Genomic DNA, 22,214 nt, shown 5'->3' with positions numbered 1-22,214 from the left:
GCTGCCCGACTTGCTGAGTTCCTTCAGCACTTCGTTCCCATTTCAGAGCATTTACGTGTTATGCATACCAATGATTTCGACTAAGAATCAGAACCATTTTTGTCTGATGAAAGATTAATTATCATTAAACCGTTCTGTTGATTTAAACCTGAGACTGCGACCGGGTGCGTGGTAGGTTTGCGGGATGACGTCGGTCCTGACGTAACAAAGCCGCCAGGCGAGGGGGAAATGGTCGGCATGGAGTGGAGTGCGGCGGTGACGGGGGATACGGGACCTGACAAATTGGACATGTCTTTGGGTAGGCTGCTGGCTCCACTCTGCACCTGCCTTTACCTTGCCTTTGTTTTGACTGAAAAGAGCGGAGAATTGGTACCCTCTAATTGAGATGTGTGCTAAATTGAGATCGTGGCCTGGCCAGTTTTGGGATACGGGGACAAGGAAGGAATTTTAATGGCAGAGTGAAGAAAAATGTGCTTGGCTGCGTAGGTGTGAATTGAGTTGGCTGAAGTTTTAAATATCATTCTGTAGTTTTTTTTAATCCAAACTGTGTCTCAGATTTCTCTAATCTTTGGAATGATAAATTTTCATTATTTTATAATTGGCAACGGTTAAGATGTTTTGCATTAAATATTAATATTTTGTAAAGAATAGTACACTTAAACATGCTAATTCAAACCGTGAACATTAAATTATCTAGAATTCTGATCATCTGATCACTGAAGATGTGTAGAATAAACCCCGTTGATACTATTTTTCTCTGACTTTCACTCCACTCCCACTGTCACCACCACCAGAAGCCATTTAAAGAATTTACATGAAAGTAGATTTTTTTTAACCTTTAAAATGTAACGCTGAATGCATTAGGAAAGTCAGTAATGTCTGTATTGCATATTTAGAAATGAAAGAAATAACTGCTTAGCAGAAACAAGAGAAAATCTACAGAGGTTGGAAATCCAAGCAACACACAAAATGCTGGAGGAGCTCAGGCCAGGCAGCATCTATAGGAAAGAGTACAGTCGACATTTCAGGCCGAGACCCTTCAGCAGAATTCCCACATCTTGTGTGATTATGTTTAACAGCTTTGTTTTGCTAAATATACAGTGTAGGGAGTATGAGCAGATTTAAAGCTTTGATGGCCACATCTGAAAAGTGAGAAATTAAAGCAGATATGAAACAATCATTATTCAATTTCTTAAGATTGGCTTCTTCAAGCTGTGGTTTAATTATTTGCCCATTCTATTTGGTGCTGTCTGTCATTGATTCTATTATGGGTTTTGGATTTACTGAGTATGCCCACAAGAAAATGAATCTCAGGATTGTGTATGAAATATATGTACCTTGATCATAAATTTACTTTGAAGGTTAGAGCTTTGAATGACTCTGTTTCTATTTGTATTATGCTGGAAGCCTTTTGAAGCTTTCTAGGGTTAAATAACATTCACATTTACAGGGTAGCTTCATAGTGTAGTGGTTAGCACAATACTTTAGAGGACCAGTGAACTGGGTTCAATTCCTGCTGCTGTCTGTAAGATGTGTTATGCTCTTCCCATGACTGTGTGGGTTTCTTATGGGTGTTCCGGTTTCCTTCCACAGTCCAAAGACTTAATTGGTCATTGTAAATTGTTCTGTGATTAGGCTAGGGTTTAATCGGGGTTTGCTGGGTGGTGTGGCTCAAAGAACCAGTTCTGTGCTATATCTCAACAACATAAAATAAAAAAAAATTGCAGCTGGCTGTTGTATAGTTTTGGCATTGCAGTTGAGTGGTCACGTTGGAACTATGGAAAGCCGTTGAGCCCTTAGCAACTTCAGTTAGAACTTGGTTGATTTGTCTAACGATCCTCCAGACACTTTAAAAGCATATGCTCTTGTATTAGCCATTACCACCCTGGGAAAACCCTGGGAAAAAGGCAGAGGCTGTCTATTCTATCAATTCTCTTATTATCTTTTATACTTCCGTCAAGTCGCCTCTCATGCTCCTTTGCTCCGAAGGAAAAAAAGCCCCTTCAGCTCAGCCTTTACATATTGTTACAGTTCAAGCTTAAAGCAAATTTATTATCAAAGTACATATGAAGAAAGGTGGGGGGGGGGGGAAGGGGCCTGAAGAAGAAGGAATCTGATAGGAGAAGGGAGTGGAACATGGGAGAAAAGGAAGGAGGAGGAGAACCAGAGGGAGGTAATGGGCAGGTAGGAAGAGAGGAGGCAGAATGGAAAAAGAAAGGGAGAGAGGAGAAAATCCCTATTCTGGATCCCCTCTTGCCCTTCCCTTCTCACTTGCCCATCACTTCTATCTGATGACACCCTGCCCCACTTCACCTGCTCCCGTGGTCCACCCTGAAATGTTTCATTGGTGATACTCAATGTAATATATGCATCATTAGGCAACATTTGAGGATTTTCAGTGATGCTCTTCAATGCTCTATCATTTGTTCACCACTGAAGATACATTTCCTCCAGTTGCCAACAAAATCAATAGTATTCTGATATGGCTTCATTAACAACTGTTGTTTGTATCAAACTGTTCTTTCCATCAGGTCTGATGCTTAATGATCCAAAATGGTTAACTTTTCTCCAATGTAGCTCATGCTTATTCCAACACCTCGCACACAGTCCCTATTGGTGATTATAAAGAATTTAGCACACTAATGTTAGAAGTGTTGCATGTCGTGCTATTGCTTCGAGAAATTTTCAAACTGAAGTATGGATTGAGTTTATCGCTGCAAGGCAGCTAATACAGTGGTACTTTCAGATAATCATTAATTTAGTGGACCAGAATTTGAGATGCATGTTGTCACTGAATTAAGTCACCTGAAAGACACTGCAACTGGTGATAATAGACAATAGGTGCAGGAGTAGGCCATTCGGTCCTTTGAGCCAGCACCGCCATTCACTGTGATCATGACTGATCATCAACAATCAGTACCCCGTTCTTGCCTTCTCCCCATATCCCTTGACTCCACTATCCTTAAGAGCTCTATCTAACTCTTTCTTGAAAGCATCCAGAGAATTGGCCTCCACTGCCTTCTGAGGCAGATCATTCCACAGATCCTCAACTCTCTGGGTGAAAAAGTTTTTCCTCAACTCTGTTCTAAATGGCCTACCCCTTATTCTTAAACTGTGGCCTCTGGTTCTGGACTCCCCCAACATCAGGAACATATTTCCTGCCTCTAGCATGTCCAATCCCTTAATAATCTTATATCTCAATCAGATCCCCTCTCATCCTTCCAGTGTATACAAGCCCATTCGCTCCAATCTTTCAACCTATGACAGTCCCATCATCCCGGGAATTAACCTCATGAACCTACGCTGCACTCCCTCAATAGCAAGAATGCCCTTCCTCAAATTTGGAGACCAAAACACAATACTCCAGGTGTGGTCTCACCAGGACCCTGTACAACTGCAGAAGGACCTCTTTGCTCCTATACTCAACTCCCCTTGATATGAAGGCCAACATGCCATTAGCTTTCTTCACTGCCTGCTGTACCTGCATGCTTACTTTCAGTGACTGATGAACAAGGACACCTAGATCTCATTGTACTTCCCCTTTTCCTAATTTGACACCATTCAGATCGTAATCTGCCTTCCTGTTCTTGCCACTAAAGTGGATAACCTCATATTTATCCACATTAAACTGCATCTGCCATGCATCTGCCCACTCACCCAACCTGTCCAAGTCATAACATCCTCCTCACATTTCACACTGCCACCCAGCTTTGTGTCATCTGCAAATTTGCTAATGTTACTTTTAATCCCTTCATCTAAATCATTAACCATTGTTATCAGTGATATAGAAGTCTTTATTCAGCACAACATGTAGGTATTCTGGAGACACTCTGGGTGGAGGTTCACAAAACCAAAGGTGCATCACATCTTTATACCCTTCATATCAAAGATAACAGGAGCTAATACAATAGAATTCCAATAGTTATAATTACATTGTTTCCTTCAATGTTTTGAGTTGACAATGCTTCTTTTGAATTGCTCATCTACAGTGACAGATGCCTCTGGAATGTTCAAATGCCTTTTGTCTCAAACTGATTCACAGAACTAGTCAAAAAATTTCTGGAGGCTGAAATCCCAAATACCCAAAATTAATGTCAGGGCTGTCACTGAGAACACAAACATGATAAGTGCACAAAGACTTGTTAATTGCCTACACCTGACATCATCCATCTGGTCTGGCAGCTTGAACTCAAGTCACAATGGTGCAACTAATTTAGCGATGTTGCCTGGTTTGATGCAAACCAATTAATACAACTCCCCTTGTCTTGATGTTTTACTCTTGCATATGCAAATGCATCATGGTCACCATTTTGCAAACCAAATCTCTTGGTCTGTGGGCTTCAAAGTTCAAAGTACATTTATTAATACAAACTTGAGATTCATCTTCTTACAGGCAGCCAGAAAACAAGAAACCCAAAAGAACATTTTTTTTAAAAAAGACCGGCAGACATCCAATGTGCAGAGAGGGGGAGAAAAAGCATATCGTTCAAGCAATAAAAGTAAGCAAACAGCATTTAGAATGAAAGTGAGTCCTCAGACACAAAGCCTGGAGCAGGCGCTTAGCCTCAGAATGGGCCTGGCCCTTTACCCCAGTCTGGTCACCCTGCCTTTTCAAATCATTTGGACTGGCATTTAAATCATCCAAACATCAGGTCATTCCTCGCTCTAAGTGCATCAACCCAGCACTTATATTAATCAAACCTTGCTCTCAGTTTAGGTGGACATCAGTTTACAGCTTGCAATTTACAATAAGAACTGAAGCCTGATTCTTGTTTGAAATAATATTTGCTATATTCACATAACTCCAGAATATTCCCTAACAATAAAAAATGCAGAAACTATCAGTTATTGCTGTTATGAATTGTGTCCCATAAGACTGGAGTAGGTGGACTTTCAAAAACAAACAAGTTTGAGGCTATATTGTAAGTGAATTGTTGGATATGGGACACCTTTTTATACTGACAAAAACCAACTAGTCTTTGAAAATAAACCTAATTAAGTGTAAAGTAAAAGCAGTAATTGGTTTTGAAATTAAAATGTATCAGCAGAGCACAGGCTACTAGCCCACAGCAGGAGGCTGGCTATTCAAGATATTATTGTTTATAAAGTGATGTTGCCATGAGGCATTCTTGCCTGCATCAGCCAAACATAAGACAGTGGGCTATGTTAATTGACCTACAACAAACAAGGCAACTGCAGCTGATTTATTTTGCACCCTTCAAAGTTCAAAGACTGATTATTAAAGTACATATGTCGCCATATTAAACCCTTGAGATTTTTTGCGGGTATTCATGGTAAATCCAGAAAGCAATAGAATTTATGAAGGACCATACCTAGCAGATGGACAAGCAGCCAATGTGCAAAATACAAGCTGCAACTACAAAAATAAAGAAAAATATAATAAATAAGTAATACCGGTAAATATCGATAACACGAGATGAAGAGTCCTTGAAAGTGAGTCTATAGGTTGTGGGAGCAGTTCAGTGATGTGGCAAGTGAAGTGCCCGATGATTGAGGGGTACCAGGTGGTGTGGGTCCTGAGGCTCCTGTATCACCTTCCTGATGGCAGCAGTGAGAAGAGCATGTCTTGACCGATACCTCATTCCTGTGACAGCGGTCCATATAAATGTGCTCAGTGGTGGGAAGTGTTTTACCCATGATGGACCTTCCAGAGACCAAGAAGGGCTGCCAGACTATACCAAATTTTGTTACTTAGCATATCAAACATGATCATACAAATATTTTGCTCTATCAATAACTGGGATATTTGTATACTCAAAAACATCCCTCACAACACTAATCTTGGGATCCTGGTTCTGTCCTGAAAAGCTTATTGACCATCTGTTTGAATTAGTTTTTCACAAAGATGTGTGAACCTTCAGAGGTGTCTTATTAGGTACAATATGCTCCCACTATTAATACATACTTCAAAGACACCATTTGTCAAACATAAGATATTGAAGTAAGCGGTCATTGTGGTTTTTGAAGTTGTATTGAGTCACTTACTGTTAGCATTGTTCTTAATAGTATAAAAACTGATGGATTTTGAATTTGTGGGACACAACCAACAGGGTTTCTGCAACCAACAGGGTTTCCAAGAGAACGTCTGCTTGTTCTGATGAATAAAGACTACAATATCCACCAGTTTCTCCAGTCAGAACGTACATAAAATTAGATTTTATAATCAGTGGCAAAGGAATGGGGCTAACTGCTGACTTCAAAATGAAAATAGCCCATTAAAAGTATTGCTGGACTGAATTTCTCTAAAAACTGGCTGCTGTTGGAGATCAGTATCATTGTAAGTCAGGTGCTCTACAGGAGTGATGTCATTTAACTGAGTAGCAAATCACATTAAAGAATTGGTATTTATAGGAAGTCAAATTTGATAAGGAAAGTAACTGATATTTTACAGAATGAATAAAAATTAGAACACAAGATTAATCTACATGTTAAATTGTTTACATCTATGAATTTTGAAATATTCTGAATATTTCACACATAAAATTAGATCTCCTTAGAATCAGAAGGATCATAAAGCATGGATTATGATTCTATAACACACATTGCTGGAGGAACTCAGCAGGTCGGACAGCATCTCTGGAGGGGAATAAACAACATTTCAGGCCAAGACCTTTCATCAGGATTGGAAAGAAAGAGTGAAGAAGTTAGAATAAAAATGTCAGCAAATCCGGAGTAGTCTGGAGGAACGTTTTTTGTGTGTGTGTACACAAACACACACACACACACACACACACACACACGTCAGTCTTTTGTTAGTATATTTTCTCATAAATTCTATTACATTTATTTTCCTACAAATAACTAAGAAAATGAATCTCAAGGTAGTATATGGTGATATGTAATTTGATAATTAATTTGAACTTTAAAAGATGGCGGGGGTATGGAGGAAAAGCTGGCAGGTAATAGGTGAAGCCATGTGAGAGGGAAATTGAATGATTACCTTTCTGGTCTTACGGAACAGCTTGTGCAATTCTGCAAGTTGTTGTTTTTAATTTTGAATCTGGATATGCCAAGGCATCTGGCTACCCAATTGCTCCGGGTTAGTGTAACTTACAACTAAATTTCTGATGGGTGCTGCTACTGCTCGTCAGCCTTTGATATTTGTTAATGTATCATTAGATGTAGAAGTATGCAGAATTGTTCCTGAAATATATCTGGTGACTTATTTATTTTTATATATATATCCATTTATCTCATCTGCTGCAGTTGAATACTCTAATGCTATTTATTAGCAATGATAGAACTTTGTTTAAATCCAATTCTCCATTATAGCTAAGGTGGCCAAGATTCTGGAATGTTAACGTAAACATAGAACAGTACAGCACAGGAACAGGCTTCATGTTGTCTATGCTAGCAGTGATGTCAAATTAAACTAGACCTACATGCCTGCTTGTGAACCATATCCCTTCATTCCCTTTATGCTCAAGAGCTTGTCTAAATGCATCTTAAATTCCACTATCATTTCTGCTTTCATAATCACTCTTGACAGTATGTTCTAGGGATGTACTACCTTGTGTGAAGGAAGAGGAAAAAACCTCACCCTGCACATTCCCTATAGCTTCACCCTCTGTCCCCTATTGTTTGACATTTGAATCCTGGGGGGAAGAGACTGACCTGTGTATGCCACTCATAATTTTATAATCTATGTCTCCCATTCTGTTCCAGAGAAAACAATCCAAGTTTATCCAACCTCCTTATAGGTCATACTCTCTAATCTGTTATGCACCCTTTCCAAAGATCCACATCCTCCATATAAAGTGGCAACTAAAACTCGCTTACTATATTCCAAACATGGTTTGACCAAAATTTTATACCATATGACTGATGAAGGCAAGTATGCAGTTCGTCAGCTTTATCATCCTATCTGCTTGTGTTGCAATTAGCAGAAAGCAGTGGACTCGCCCCACGTTCCTCTGACGAGGGAATGCCAATCATATTTATGTATTTGAATTTCTGGTATCACTGTGCAATTAAATATTACAGGAAGAGAATAATTTGATATTTAACAATGGGAGCGTGATACCTTCTCAAATGAACCTCTAGATGGCCCTGAGCTGTATTAAATTAATTTACTTTTAAATTTCCCATATTTTCAGCGTGTGACCCATTCAATGATGACTGCAACAAAAGTAATCTTTATTGTTCATCCTTTAACTGTAAATTACATTTTGTGTACCACAGATGATATAATTAAACTGAATAAAAAGCAGCGTAATGTGAAGAAATCTGTACCACGTAAAGGAAAACAGATATTAAATCGCTCTTCCTATTCAACAATACAGCTGAAACGGTCAAACAATTGGCGTGGAATCCCACAACGATCCGGTAAGTTTAGAAGTTACCGGAGCTGCTGTTCACTTGATGTACCTTTGATCTGAAATCACTGTCTCTGCAAATTGCACTTTTGGAATACTGGAGCAAAATCAGAGACTTGTCATTTAATATCAAGATATAAACACTTATTTGAAGTAGAGCTTGTTTTTTTAAGTTGCATTTCTCTGATTGCAAATAGTAATAATGGCAATACTCGAAGATTTTAACATTTTTGAGCAGTCCTTCAGAATCTTAAAAATTCATCAGAAATCTTTAAAAGAGCCATTGATAAATGCATATCATTGAGCTATAAGAACTGTAATGTTTCTGGTCTTAGTCTTTACTTAATGACAGCTGATCTTTGCCAGAGCAGATGTAAGCTTATAAAGTTTGCTGGTGAAAACAGAAAGTGTTTTAAAACTGGAAACTCTTCTAATCTATCAACGACATGTTGGAAAATGCACAAGGGTATTCTAGGAGTGCCATTTATAGACAAACACTGCAAATTATTTGAGGGATGCAGCCATTGGGTACTAATAACATCATTAGTGTGTGCTGCTGCTATGAGGGGATGAATATTTTATTTTGACTATGCTGAGTCTAGGTTATTTAAAGCTTTTATACCCAGTTATACTGAATGCTTCTAAAATGTACTATATGGTTCCATCATCTTCTCTGACAGCATGTTCCAGATTTCCACCACTCCATGTGTTTATAAACACAAAAACATGTCCCTTGGGTCATCTCCTTCAATGCTGCCTTATATTTGTGCCAACTTCATAGAGGCTAAAGCTCTAGCTTACTGATTCTTCAGTTGTTATCCTTGTAAATTGTACGTGTATTTTCTGAAGTTCATCAAAGTGCACAGACCCTGTCTACCACTAATAAGTTTGTTGCCTAGCAGATTCCATCACCATCACCTTGTCACTCAAAACTAGCTTGCACCACAAATGTCCATTTTGTGGCTGTGCTGAACTCCCAAGCTCCAGCACATCCTGCTCATATTTTTGTAGGTTTATATAATGATAAATGCAAACAGTAACTGCCTCTCCACAACATTATAGAGATTTTACTTTAAATTCTGTGATTGATAGGTTGTGGACATCAAAGCAGGACCAGGATTTGATGGCTCAATAAATGCCTTTCCATTTGAGGGGCATTTCAGAGTTGGCCCCAATAGTATGGGTTGGATTCTCAAGTCAACTAGTGATGCACCATCAATAACTCTCGGAGACGGGAGGTGAACGATAGGCTTTTATTAGCAGCAAAACGGAGCATGGCATCTCGGAGACTGAGGGAGGAGCAGTGCCTCCAATCGCCTTTATACAGGGGTCTGTGGGAGGAGCCACAGGAGCAGTCAGCAGAGGGGTGTGTCCAGACAGGTATACATAGTTTACCACAACTAGTTAGTGTAGGAAAAGGTGACTCCTCTCCACCTTATGCATTTGTAATAGAACAGCACAGGAACAGGCCCTTCAGCCTGCTGTTGTGCTGAGCCAAATAAATTAGTAATGGCCAGTTAAACTAATCTCCTGCGTACACAATGTCTATATCCTTCCATTTTCCTCAGGATCATGTGCCTAACTAAATACATCTAATGTATCTGTCTCTACCACCACCACAAGCAGCACATTCCAGGCACCTACCACTCTGTTTCAGGGGAGAAAAAGCTTGCCCCTCAGGTCTCCTTTGAAAATACCCTCTCTCATCTTGCATGCATGCCCTCTGTTAGAAATTTCAAGCCTTGGAAAAGATATTTACTGTCTACTATATGCCTCTCAAAGTCTTATTAATCCTCTATCAAATCTCCCCTTGGCGTCCTCTACTCCAGAGAAAGCAACCCAAGTTTGTCCAACATCTTGTTATATATAGCACATGCCCTTTAATCGAGGACACAATCTGGTAAACCTCTTCTGCACCCTCTCCAAAGACTCAACATCCTTCGTATAATAAGGCAACCAGAACTGCATTTAACATTGTGGCTGAACTAGAGTCTTGTAATGCTACAATTTAACTTCCTGTCAATTGAGCTCAATGCCTTGACTAATAAAGGCAAGCATGCCATATGCCTTCTTAACCCACCCCCGCCAACCTGTGTAGCCAATTTCAGGGAGCTATGAACTTTTCTCGTCAACAGCGTTAAGGGGCTTGCTCTTAGCAGTGTACTGTCTCTTTACATATGGCCTACCAAGATGCAACCTTTACATTTGGTTGGGTTAAACTCCATCTGCCATTTCTCTGCCCATATCTGCAACTGATTTTTAACCCACTGTATTCTTTGCTTGTCATCTACACTATCCACAGCACCACTAATCTTCATATCATCTGCAAACTTACTAACCCATCCCCATTTATATATATTGCATACAGCTGAGGTCCCAGTATAGATCCCTGCAGAACACCACTAATCGCAGACCTTCAGCTAGAGTACATCTTGTTGACTACTACCCAGTTTTGAATCCAAGCAGCCAATTCACCATAAATTCCCAGCATCTTAATAAGATGTGTTATTACAAGATACCCTTGCTGGCTTTTTAATTCAAGAATGAGTTTAATTATCAAAAATTAATTATCCCTGTTGTCACAGTGGAATTTGAAATCTCAGTTGATCATTAGCAGGGGTTTCTGGTTTGCTATGTAAATAATTCAGCTGCAATTCTCCCACACCCTGGTACAGGTAATTGACATCAGGACCATCCATTTAGCATCTCATGTGGCCCTCAGATCTGACAAACAGCCTAGAAACTTGGAAACTGGGCCTCTTTGGTGACTCCACATTCCTGGTGGATTAGAGAAAACAGATTTTAGCGATGTTGCCTCATTGATGGATAAATCCTAAATGAGAACACTTAGATCAAGTAGAAACTAGGAACTATTATGTAAGTGAATGTTAATGTAGAGAGAATTTGCATGTTTATTTGGAGAGACAGCATGGTAACAGGCCCAACAAGCCCGCACCACCTATTTACACTCGTGACCAATTAACCTACTGACCCGTACGTCTTTGGAATGTGGGAGGAAACCTGAGCACTCTGAGGATACCAATGTGGTCATGGGGAGAATGCAGAAACTCCTTACAGATGGTGGTGGAATTGAATCCAAGTTGCTGGCATTGTAAAGTATTATGCTGCCCTCGTGCAATGGAAAGTGTTTTACAGATTTCTCAGGGCATTCCCTATCTCAGGTTATAATGAACCCATTTTAGAAAATAACTGATTTTTAATTCAGAAAGCTTTCTTATGTTAGACAATGGCATGCATTTTGCCCAGTGCATTTTTCTCTGCAGTAATGTGAACTGTATCACAGGGAACCAAGGTAAGAAGCCACAAGGTAACTACATGCACTTAAAAGGATGCTTGTCTGATGGCCCTCAACTGACAGTAGCCAATTCCATGCAGGGAAGACAAAATCATTCTTCATGCACAGCCTTTGTACAATTGACGGAATGGGCATTTAAAGTCAAAAACCTTGAACCTGCCTTACAACACCTGATCTACTGGTTAGCAGCAATCCTTGACCTTGTATACTTTTGAGATAGAAACATAGAAACATAGAAAATAGGTGCAGGAGTAGGTCATTTGGCCCTTCGAACCTGCACCACCATTCAGTATGATCATGGCTGATCATCCAACTCAGAACCCTGTACCTGCTTTCTCTCCATACCCCCTGATCCCTTTAGCCACAAGGGCCATATCTAACTCCCTCTTAAGTATAGCCAATGAGCTGGCCTCAACTGTTTCCTGTGGCAGAGAATTCCACAGATTCACCACTCTCTGTGTGAAGAAGTTTTTCCTCATCTTGGTCCTAAAAGGCTTCCCCTTTACCCTTAAACTGTGACACCCTCGTTTTGGACTCCCCCAACATTGTAAACAATCTTCCTGCATCTAGCCTGTCCAATCCCTTTAGAATTTTATACGTTTCAATAAGATTCCCCCCTCAATCTTCTAAATTCCAGTGAGTATAAGCTGGATCTATGCTACCAATATCAGGCATCTGGACATACTGGAAAGACACCACCAGTGCCATTGGCATAAAATCCTCTCATTTCACTAGAAGGAATGAGCGAGTCAATATCCTCTCCTAGTTCAACACTGAGGGCTAAGTTACGTGGTCAGATTTGTTAAGAAGAAAAGATTCAAAACTAGGGTCAAAGCCTTGAAATGCGGTATCCCAGTTGGCTCATGGCCCACAATCACAAGAAGCATAAAGGATGGATGATATGTAACTTTGAGTCTTTGCATTGGGAGCACACAAAAGCCCTGCATAAAAGAAAGGGAGCACACCATCTGATGTATATCCATCATTTTGCCTGAGCTCCATTTATGGGAAAAATCTGTGCTTCCCATACTGGCCTCATGATTCCCCTTGGAATCCACAGAATTGGAGGGGAATCAAATGATACTTGATCCTGAGAGACTGCTTGGGAAGCATGTGGTTTAAAACTAGTATTGATTTCTTTGAAGCTTGTATGGATTTTGCAAAATGGATGTTGTTTTAAAATGGTTCCTATTATACATTCACCCACTGAACAAGCTAGATATTAGGTTACAAGTTTACCTTTCACTGGTTCTTAATAAAGTGAAAGGCAAGACTTGTAGGAACAGGAAACTGTGGATGACAAAGGATATTGAGGCTCTGGCCAGGAAAAAATAAAGACAGAGGCATGGTCCCGTACAGGCAGCTGGAATCAAGTGAATCCCTGGAGCAGAATAAGAGATGCAGAAGAATTCTCAATGGAAATCAGTGGGGGGGGGGGGATGGGATATGAGGTAATTGGCAGAGGAAATCAAGGCAAATCCAAAAAGATTTTTTAGCGCAAAAGAATAACTAGAGAGAGAATAAGGCCCTCATTGTCAAAGGGAAAACCTTTGTGTGGAGCTGCAGTGGATAAGCAATTCCTTAATGAATATTTCTCCTCAGTTTATATGATGGAGAAAGACACAAAGACTTCAGTACTTGGAAAAGTAAATGGGGAGATCTTGGTGATAGTGTACATTACAGTAGAAGTGCTGAATGTCTTATAATGGATGAAGGTAGACAAATCTCGAGGGTTAGAGCAGATTTATCAGAGAACACTGTGGGAAGCGTGATAAAATTGCAAGAACTTTGACAGAGATATTTGCATCATTTTTAGCCATGGGTGAGGTACTCGTAGTTTGGAGAGTAGAAAACATTGTGCCTTTATTTATGAAAAGCTGCAAAGCTGGGATTTATAGGCAAGTAAGTGTAATTTCTGTGGTGTATGGGTAGGTTACTAGAGAAGATTCTGTGGTATAAGAGATGTAGTCAGCATTGTGCATGGTAGATCATAGTTCAAGCTTGATTGAATTTTTTTGATAGTGACTAAGAATGTTGATGAGGGCAGGGTGGTAGATGTGGTTTATTAATGAATAACATTCAGTAAGGCTTTTGATAAGGTTCTACGTGGTAGGCTGCTTCGGGGAGAGCTAGTTAAATAGGTACATAATAGGCTTGATGGCAAAAAGCAAAGGGTGATGATGGAAGGTTGGTTGTTTCTCAGGTTGGGGAGCCATGACTAATGGTGTGCCTCAGGTCAGTGCTGGACCCATTATAGTTATCTATAGCAACAACTGGGAAAATATTACACGAGGCATGCTTAGTAAATTTGCAGATGTGGACAGTGAAGGAAGTTACGGGGGGATCTTGATCAGCTGACTGCAGTGGAATGGCAGATGGAGTTCATTTTGAGTGCAGTATGAGATGTTGTGTTTTGGAAAGTCAAATCCAGGAAGGAATTTCACAGTGAATGGCAGGGCTCTGGGGAGTGTCGTAGACAGGGATTGGAAGTGGAGTCACAGCCAGACGTGGTGGTGTAGAAGGCATTTGCAATGCTGGTCCTCGGAGGTCAGGACATTAAAACAAAAAATTAGAGGTCATGGTGTGGTTGTACAGGTAGCTAGCGAGACCGCACTTGGAGTATTCTGTTCAATTTTGATCACCATGCTATAGGAATGATGCCATTAAACTAGAAAAAGTATGGAAAAGATGTACATGCATGTTGCCAGGATTTCAGACTGAGTTACAGGAAGAGGTTGGACAAACTGGTACTTTATTTCTTGGAGTGTAGGAGATTGAGAGGTGAGGTTACAGGGATAGATAAGAACATGAGGATTTCATATAAAATCACTCTGGATAAATTTATTTACCCATAGATAGGGTAAATGTACTCAGTCTTTTTCCCAGAGTGAGGTTATCAAAACCAGAAGCTTGGAGTGAGAGAAAGATTTAGGAGAAACTTGAAAGGCCACTTTTTAGATGAGGAGTGGTCTCAATGTGCTATTGGTTGCTGGAGGAAGTGGTTGAGGCAGGTAACAACTTTTTAAAGCAGTGGGCAGGTACATGGAAAGGTTTAGCAGATAATGGCTAGATCCTGGTTAGTGAGACTAGCTTGCATGGGGCATCTTGGTCAGCATGGGCTAGTTAGATTGAAGGGCCGGTTTCTGTGCTCTAAGCATCTATAACTGGTGAAGGAAGTTCCAGGGAAGTGAAGTATGCTGAAGCTTTGTATGAATTCGGTGAGATCCAAGAAATCTGCAAGCTTAACATGAAATATGCTTTTAAATGTTTGTGCTGTGTGGTATATTATAAAATAATGAAAATTTATTTTTAACTGCTAATAAGCCTATATAGGTCTTTAAAATTTTTAGTGATTTTGATACCAAGATAAGTGAAATAGTTTTGGGCAATATTAAAAGGTATTTGATCATAATAATCAGAATAATTATTAATAGGAAATAATTCACTTTTATGTAAATTAAGTTTATATTCAGAAAAAATACCGAATTCCGTATATATAGATAACATAAAAAGAATAGATTTCCTAGGATTTGAAATGTAAACTAATAAATCATCCATGTATAATGAAACCTTATGTAATTTATCCCCTCTCTTAATACCCTGCACAGAATTAGAATCCCTAAGAGCAATAGCAAGTGGTTCTAAAGCCAAATTAAATAATAAAGGACTGAGGGGACAACCCTGATGGGTACCTCTATATAATCTAAAATAAGGAGACTTTTGATTATTTGTTATAACCACAACTACCGGGGCCTGATAAATCAATTTAATCCAGGAAATAAATCCCAGACCAAAATTAAACCTCTTCAAAACCTGAAATAGATAAGGTCACTCCACCCTATCAAAGGCTTTCTCTGCATCCAAAGATACAATACATTCAGATTCTTTGGCTGAGGGGGAATAAATAATATTTAACAATCTTCTAATATTAAAATGTGAGTACCTATTTTTGATAAATCCTATTTGATCATTTGAGATAACATTAGGCAAGATATTCTCAAGCCTGTTTGCGAGAATCTTAGAAAGGATTTTAAAATCTACATTCAATAAAGAAATAGGTCTATAGGATACACATTCCAGTGGGTCTTTTCCTTTTTTTGGAATCAATGAAATTAGTGCCTCGTAAAAAGTTTTAGGAAGGTTCCCAGAGGGTGTAGAATCGGTAAACGTTTGATGAAGATGTGGTATAAGCATTTCATGAAAAGTCTTGTAAAATTCTACCGTATAACCATCAGGTCCCAGAGCTTTACCTAATTGCATAGAGGATATAGCCTTGGCTATGTCCTCTTGTTTAATAGGTACATCTAACATATCAACATCTTGAATTGAAATTTGAGGTATGTTTAATCTTTGCAAAAATCTATTCATAATAATAGTGCTATCAGAGAATTCAGATTTATAATGATTAGAATAGAAGTCCATAAATATCTTATTAATTTCATAAGGATCTAAAGTTTCTGTTCTATCTGGTAGACCTATATAGGTATAATTTCTCCCCTTTAGTTGAATATGCTCAACAGGCGCTTTCTAAATGGTCGCCTATGTCGATGTCATTGATAGGTCGAATAAATGCTATAAAAATGGTTATTCTACCAAAATTTTTATATATATTTCAAGCAGTTCCCTCTTTTGTTCCAAAAACATTTTTTGATAAAATAGATTCTCTGATTTTGTCTTATGTATGGAATAATAAAAGCTCTAGAGTGAATAAACTTTTATCACAAAAACCAAAAAAAAGATGGAGGACTGGTCTTACCAAACTTTAGATTTTATTATTGGGCAATTAATATTCATTATATTACTTTTTGGATTTATGATATAAATGACCAAGATCACCCTTCATGGTTACAGTTGAAGGAAAATTCAGTAATGGGGTTTTCGTTAGCTTCTTTATTAGGAGCTCCTCTTCCATTTTCGCTCTCCAGAATAGGTAGACAAGCTCTTAACCCTATTGTTAAACATACTTTAAAAATTTGGTTTCAGTTTCATAGATTTTTTAAATTAAATGATTTTCTACTTTCTAGTAATATTTATTCTAATTTCTTTTTTAAACCAACTTTGGATAAGGCTTTTTTAACATGGAAAATTAAGGGAATAAAAACTTTTTTATGTTTGTTTTTACAGGACTGTTTAATGTCCTTTTCGCAGTTAATGGATAAATATGACACCTCTAATACACATTTTTTTCAGATACTTACAGGTTAGGAATTTTTAATGTGATTTTTTTTTACCGAATTACCCCTTGGCCTGCTCTTTAAATTTGGCTTATGCTATTTTTCAGCTTATACCTTTTCAAAAACGATTAATAGCTATCATTTATAAACAGTTAATGAATGCTCACATGACGCCTAATGATAGGGTTCAACGCTTCTGGGAAATAGAACTTCAACATTCACTTTCAGATAATCAATGGAGTAAAATTATTATCTAGTCAATAATTCATCTATCTGTGCACGCCGTACTTTAATTCAGTTTAAGATAGTACACAGGGCCTATATGTCCAAAGATAAATTGGCGCATAATTTTCCTAATATAAGCCCTATTTGTGACAGATGTAACGCAGAAGTGGCTACTCTAACTCGTATGTTTTGGTCATATGTAAACAAATAATTTTTGGAGGGATGTGTTTGGAATACTATCTAAAGTTTTAGATGTGGATGTTCAACCTAATTCACTTACAGCAATTTTTGGGATTATTCCAGAGGAAGCGAGCAAAGTGTCAGCTTCCACTCAACATGTGATAGCCTTTTCAACTTTACTGGCTAGGAGAGCTATCTTGCTATACTGGAAAGACTCTAATCCACCTACTGTTTTTTATTGGCTCTCCTCCATTATGTCATGTCTAAGCTTGGAGAAAATTAGAAGCCAGACATTTGATACATCTTTTAATTTTGAACAAGTCTGGTGACCCTTTATTCAATATTTTCACATGATTTATTTTTTATTTATTTATTTTTCTTTATTCTCTTTAGGGAAAATCCTTATCTGTGAAGGTGTGGAGATGACTGGAAGGATGTTTTTTTTCTCTTTCTCTTTTTTCTAATTTTATCCTCAAATGGACTGCCCAATCTTTCTTTTCCTTTTTTTTGTTTTAGTTTAGTTGGGTTTTTTCCCATTATCAAATAAAATTTCCAATCATTTTTTTATGATTGTTATGAGGAGTTGTAGTTTTTTTTACTATATTGTATATATAACAGCGTAACATTTTACCTATCTGATTTTGACAATATATACTTTGTTTTTTTATCGCTGTTTAGATGTTTTTTGTATTATCTGTTTGCTAAACTTCTCTGATTTGTATATTCTTTATTGGAAAATCAATAAAAAGATTGAAAATTAAATGAACTGCTAATAAGCTAATTTTTTAAAACTATGATAGGAAAAGCTGTGAACAGACAGATCCCTGTTGGTAGAAGGAAAGTTTCTGGACCCCGGAGAAGGCGATTTCAGGGTTTGATAACTGGTCTGGCAACAAGAAAGGCTTTGATGCTACAGAAATCGATCAGTACACAAAGCAGGTTATCCTTGAGTCATAAGGTAAATTGTGCAGGGTTTTGTTTCTTGGCATTTATTCTTTTGCATTGCTTTATTTGTAAGATGAACTGATTGTACAATAACAAGTTTCCTTTTTTGATTTGCTGCCCTAGTTAATTGAAATCCACAGGAATAATGAATATGCTATTTTTACTTCATTCAGAGGATGAAACAATGGCCTCAAAACAATTCTTTTAAACACAGATGCCCACTCTGAATGTGTTTTCAATATGAGCAGTATCTCAGCCTTTTGGAACAAATACAGCCAAAAGGCCAATGATGAACAAGGTCATTGAACAATAAACTTCCAAACTTTTATTCTTCCATATTTGTTTGATGCAAACTTTTCTAACCAGAACTGCTGGTTACTGAACAAAATGAGCAAGCACTGATAAATGTGCTAAGTGAGATCTTATTCAATGATATCTCTACAGAAATAAATAACTTTGTATTCCAGATTGTATTTTTATCATTTGTTGACAGTAAATATTGAGTTATAGAATTTGTAAGGGTTCCAGAGTTCTTGTTTAAATGTTAAGAATGTTACTTTTCATTTCCCTGAAGTAATTGATTCCTTGTTGGGAGATGGCTGTGCAAGTGCAGGATACCCTTTTCAAAGATTCAAAATACATTTATTATCACAGTATGTATGCAGTATACAACCCTGAAATTCATCTTCCCCACAGACATTCACAAAACAAAGAAGGACCATGGAACCAACCCGTTCAAAAAAAAAATCAAACCTCCCCCCCCCCCACACATGAAAAAAATCACACAAATGTAAACAAAGAAAACAAGTGAAAGCACAGAATGTAAAACACAACATCAAAAGGTATATTTTCGTACAGTTAAGCTCAGTGTTCATTATCTGCACACCATCCCAATTCAAAAATTGTCCAGAAGTAGTAACAACAAAGAGCAACTAGAACTAGAAACTAGAACACATCAAGTGATATCCAACAATTGCCTCCAATGGTTTCTCTTCTCACATACCACTTTCCTCCTAGTGTTTTCCCTGAGACCAAAATTGGCCATCTTCCCTTTTGTCATCTACTTGCTTGTTTTGCAATACCGTTTTAAAGTGCATAATTTTCTGCATGTTTACCAGTTATATGAAGTACTACTACATCATAATATTTCATAACTTCTCTACTGTCTCTAAGATGTCAGATTGCTTGACTTGCTGAGATGTACTTGATGAAGACAACTTATAATCTTGTTAAAATCCACTCTGCTTGGCTTACCTGCAGTTGAAAACCTAGTTCATACTTCTTACTTTTATTGACTTTTCTGATTTACTCCTGGCCAGATGCACTTAGTCTGTCCTCAATTTTTTAAAATTAAGATCTCCAAGAATCATTTTTTTCCTGCCCTCCTTTACATTGTCCCATTCACTTATCCTGTCTTCGTTCAACGCACTCTTGCTGAAAGAGACATTAAGCAACGTCTTTGTCCCCACTCTGCAATCCCTTAACAGCCTAGCCCTCTCTTTTGCCTGTCATTATTGTGCAACCAGTAAACCAGGGTTATGCAAGCTTTTTAATGCCATGGACCCCTGCTATAAACCTTCAAGATATTCCAACTTCTCTAGTTCCTGGATTTTGATTATCCCCAGTTTTAATCATTTCACCAATGAAGGTCATTGTTTCATTTGCCAAGTGCTTACGCTCTGCAATTCCCTCTTCAGAGCTCTACCACTCTACCCTTCCTTCCTTTAAAAATCTACCTACAAGCTGCCTTGAGTCTTTTGCTGTTAAAGTTAATGTATGAATTCAATTTTGTATTTTTTTAATTCTTGATCAGGGGTTCCCAACCTGGGGTCCACAGTCCCCTTGCTTAATGGGGTCCATCAACATAAAAAAAGGTTGGGAACCCCTGCCCTAGATGTATCTGAGCCTAGATAATTGGCAGATTAATTGACTGCAGGAGATGTCCTAAACAAATTCTTATTTAACATCTGTCATTTAGACTTTTTGGCCTTGGTCATTTACAATTGATCAGAATATTGTCGCCAACTGTAAACTATTTAATATTTTTTCCACTGCAGTATTCCTGCCACTTGGTGGTGCAGTTTTTTTAAATTTAGGAATTCTCAATTCAGTGACTTAATGATTCCATTGTTGTCCAGGTAATTTGTGTAACTCAAATTTACTGTTTTTGTGGTAGTAAGACTGGCAAATTGGAACCTTATGAAGGAAATTGCTGCGAGCTTCCAAAACGTTTCCAAGTGCATAGTGAATTTATTGAAAGGTACAAAGTAGAACAGTAACTTGCAAAACAAGTTCAAATTTAACCAGATATAGTAAATCCTAGACTTAAAGGGAAGTTCAGTATGATAAATATTATGGCAAATAATTTTGAGCATAAGGAATCTGATTACGTCTCTCTCCTCCCTTCCCCCTCCCATCCTCCTTTTTAGGATGTCTGTATTTGGTGTTGATTTCTTCTAAATGATTTCAGCAGGCTGGACGGAGAACGCCACTTCTGAAAACTACATCAGTATTTGGGCAGAATGAAGGACAGCAAAGATTTATGTCATCATTGAAGCATTCATTGCAGCTAAAGAGGTGAGGAGATGGATGAAGTTGATGGAGGATTCATGAAAATAAAGCAGAGGTTCCCAACCTGGGGTCCATGGTCCCTCAGTTAATGGTAATGGTCCGTGGCATAAAAAAGGTTGGGAACCCCTGGAATAAAGGTTTAAGGATGGAATTTATATTCAGCGTTGTGTTGAAATAGTTCTAGATTCATTATGTAAAAAATAATTCTCCTTATATTGCCTTCTCATATTTTCAGGAATTCCATTCAGATGAATTTTCCCAGGATTCCTGTGCAGGCACAGCAAAATAAAGAAGCACGGCAAGCAACATTTCTTTTCAAAAGAGGCCTAAAGGTATTTAAGATTCTGCCCAAAGAAATTTTGGAAGTCCTATTGTTTTAATTCAATTAAATACTTTTGTAATTAATCATTGATTACATTCATTCAATTTGAGCATTTAGCACTTGTATTTCAAAAGCCTCAGTTTCCTACATCAAGATGTCAATAGTTCAAATTCCCAGGCTGATTCTTAACCTTGTTCTTGCTTACTATTCACTTCAAGGCAACATTCTTAGCAGCAAAGGAAATAATTCATCAGTTTCAACATTCATATCCATTTCCCTCGTTTAAACTTTTAGTTAATTGTAGAGTCATAGAATACTGATCTAAAACTGCAGTCACATTTCTGTGTCTTGGGTCATAAAACACTACAATACAGAAACAAGACCTTTGGCCCATCTAGTCCATGCCGAATCATTAATCTGCCTAGAAACATTGACCTTCACCCGTACCATAGCCTTCTAAACCTCTTCCATCCAAGTCCCTGCCCAGATTTCCTTAAATTTTGAAATTGACCCCACATCCACCACTGATAGCTTGTCCACACTCTCGCCACCCTCTGAATGAAAAAGTTCCCCCTCATGATCCCCTTAAACATTTCACTTTTCCTCTTTAATCCATGACCTTTAATTCTAGTCTCACTCAATTTAGTGGAAAAAGCCTGCTTGCAGTCAACCTATGTATATATCCCTCATAATTTTCTATCAAATTTCCCATCATTCTTCTATGCTGAAGAGAATAAAATCTTAACGTATTCAACCTTTCCCTATAACTTGGGTCCTCCAGTCCTAGCGACATACTTGCACTCTTTCAAACTTATTGACATCTTTTCTATAGTTAGGTGACTAAAAACTGCACATGATACTCTAAATTAGGTCTGACCAACACTTTATACAAATTCAACATAGCATTCCAACTCCTGTATTCAATAAACACAGACAAAATGCTGGAGGAACTCAGCAGGCCAGGCAGCATCTATGGAAAAGAGTACAGTCAAAGTTTCGGGCCGCAACCCTTCATCAGGACTGGAAGCAAAGATGAGTCAGATAAGAAGGTAGGGGGACGGGAAGAAGCAATATAAGGTGATGAATGAAATTGGGAGGGGGCGGAGGAATAAAGAAAAGAGCTGAGAAGTTGATTGGTGAAAAAG

At 38.2% G+C, this 22,214-nt stretch overlaps 1 protein-coding gene across 3 annotated transcripts in view; it reads left to right on the top strand.

Moving 5' to 3' along the window:
* The first annotated feature begins 188 nt into the window (after nt 1-188).
* The window catches only part of LOC140725616 (UAP56-interacting factor-like), a 34,195-nt gene continuing 12,169 nt past the window's right edge, over nt 189-22,214 (top strand). The window contains exons 1-6 of one of the 3 annotated variants that reach the window (XM_073041294.1): nt 2,566-2,616; nt 4,394-4,499; nt 8,203-8,346; nt 18,032-18,189; nt 20,650-20,753; nt 20,983-21,079. In XM_073041294.1, the coding sequence (XP_072897395.1) occupies nt 2,581-2,616; nt 4,394-4,499; nt 8,203-8,346; nt 18,032-18,189; nt 20,650-20,753; nt 20,983-21,079 (645 nt within the window). In that variant the 5' untranslated portion in view covers nt 2,566-2,580. Of the gene's footprint in view, nt 299-2,565; nt 2,617-4,393; nt 4,500-8,202; nt 8,347-18,031; nt 18,190-20,646; nt 20,754-20,982; nt 21,080-22,214 lie in introns of those variants that run through there. The other 2 variants (XM_073041292.1, XM_073041295.1) reach the window with 2 other exon arrangements.

Source organism: Hemitrygon akajei, chromosome 3 (assembly GCF_048418815.1).
Source record: "Hemitrygon akajei chromosome 3, sHemAka1.3, whole genome shotgun sequence".
NCBI lineage: Eukaryota > Metazoa > Chordata > Chondrichthyes > Myliobatiformes > Dasyatidae > Hemitrygon > Hemitrygon akajei.
The sequence above is the reverse complement of the archived record's forward strand: the minus strand, read 5'-3'. Positions and strand labels throughout refer to the sequence as shown.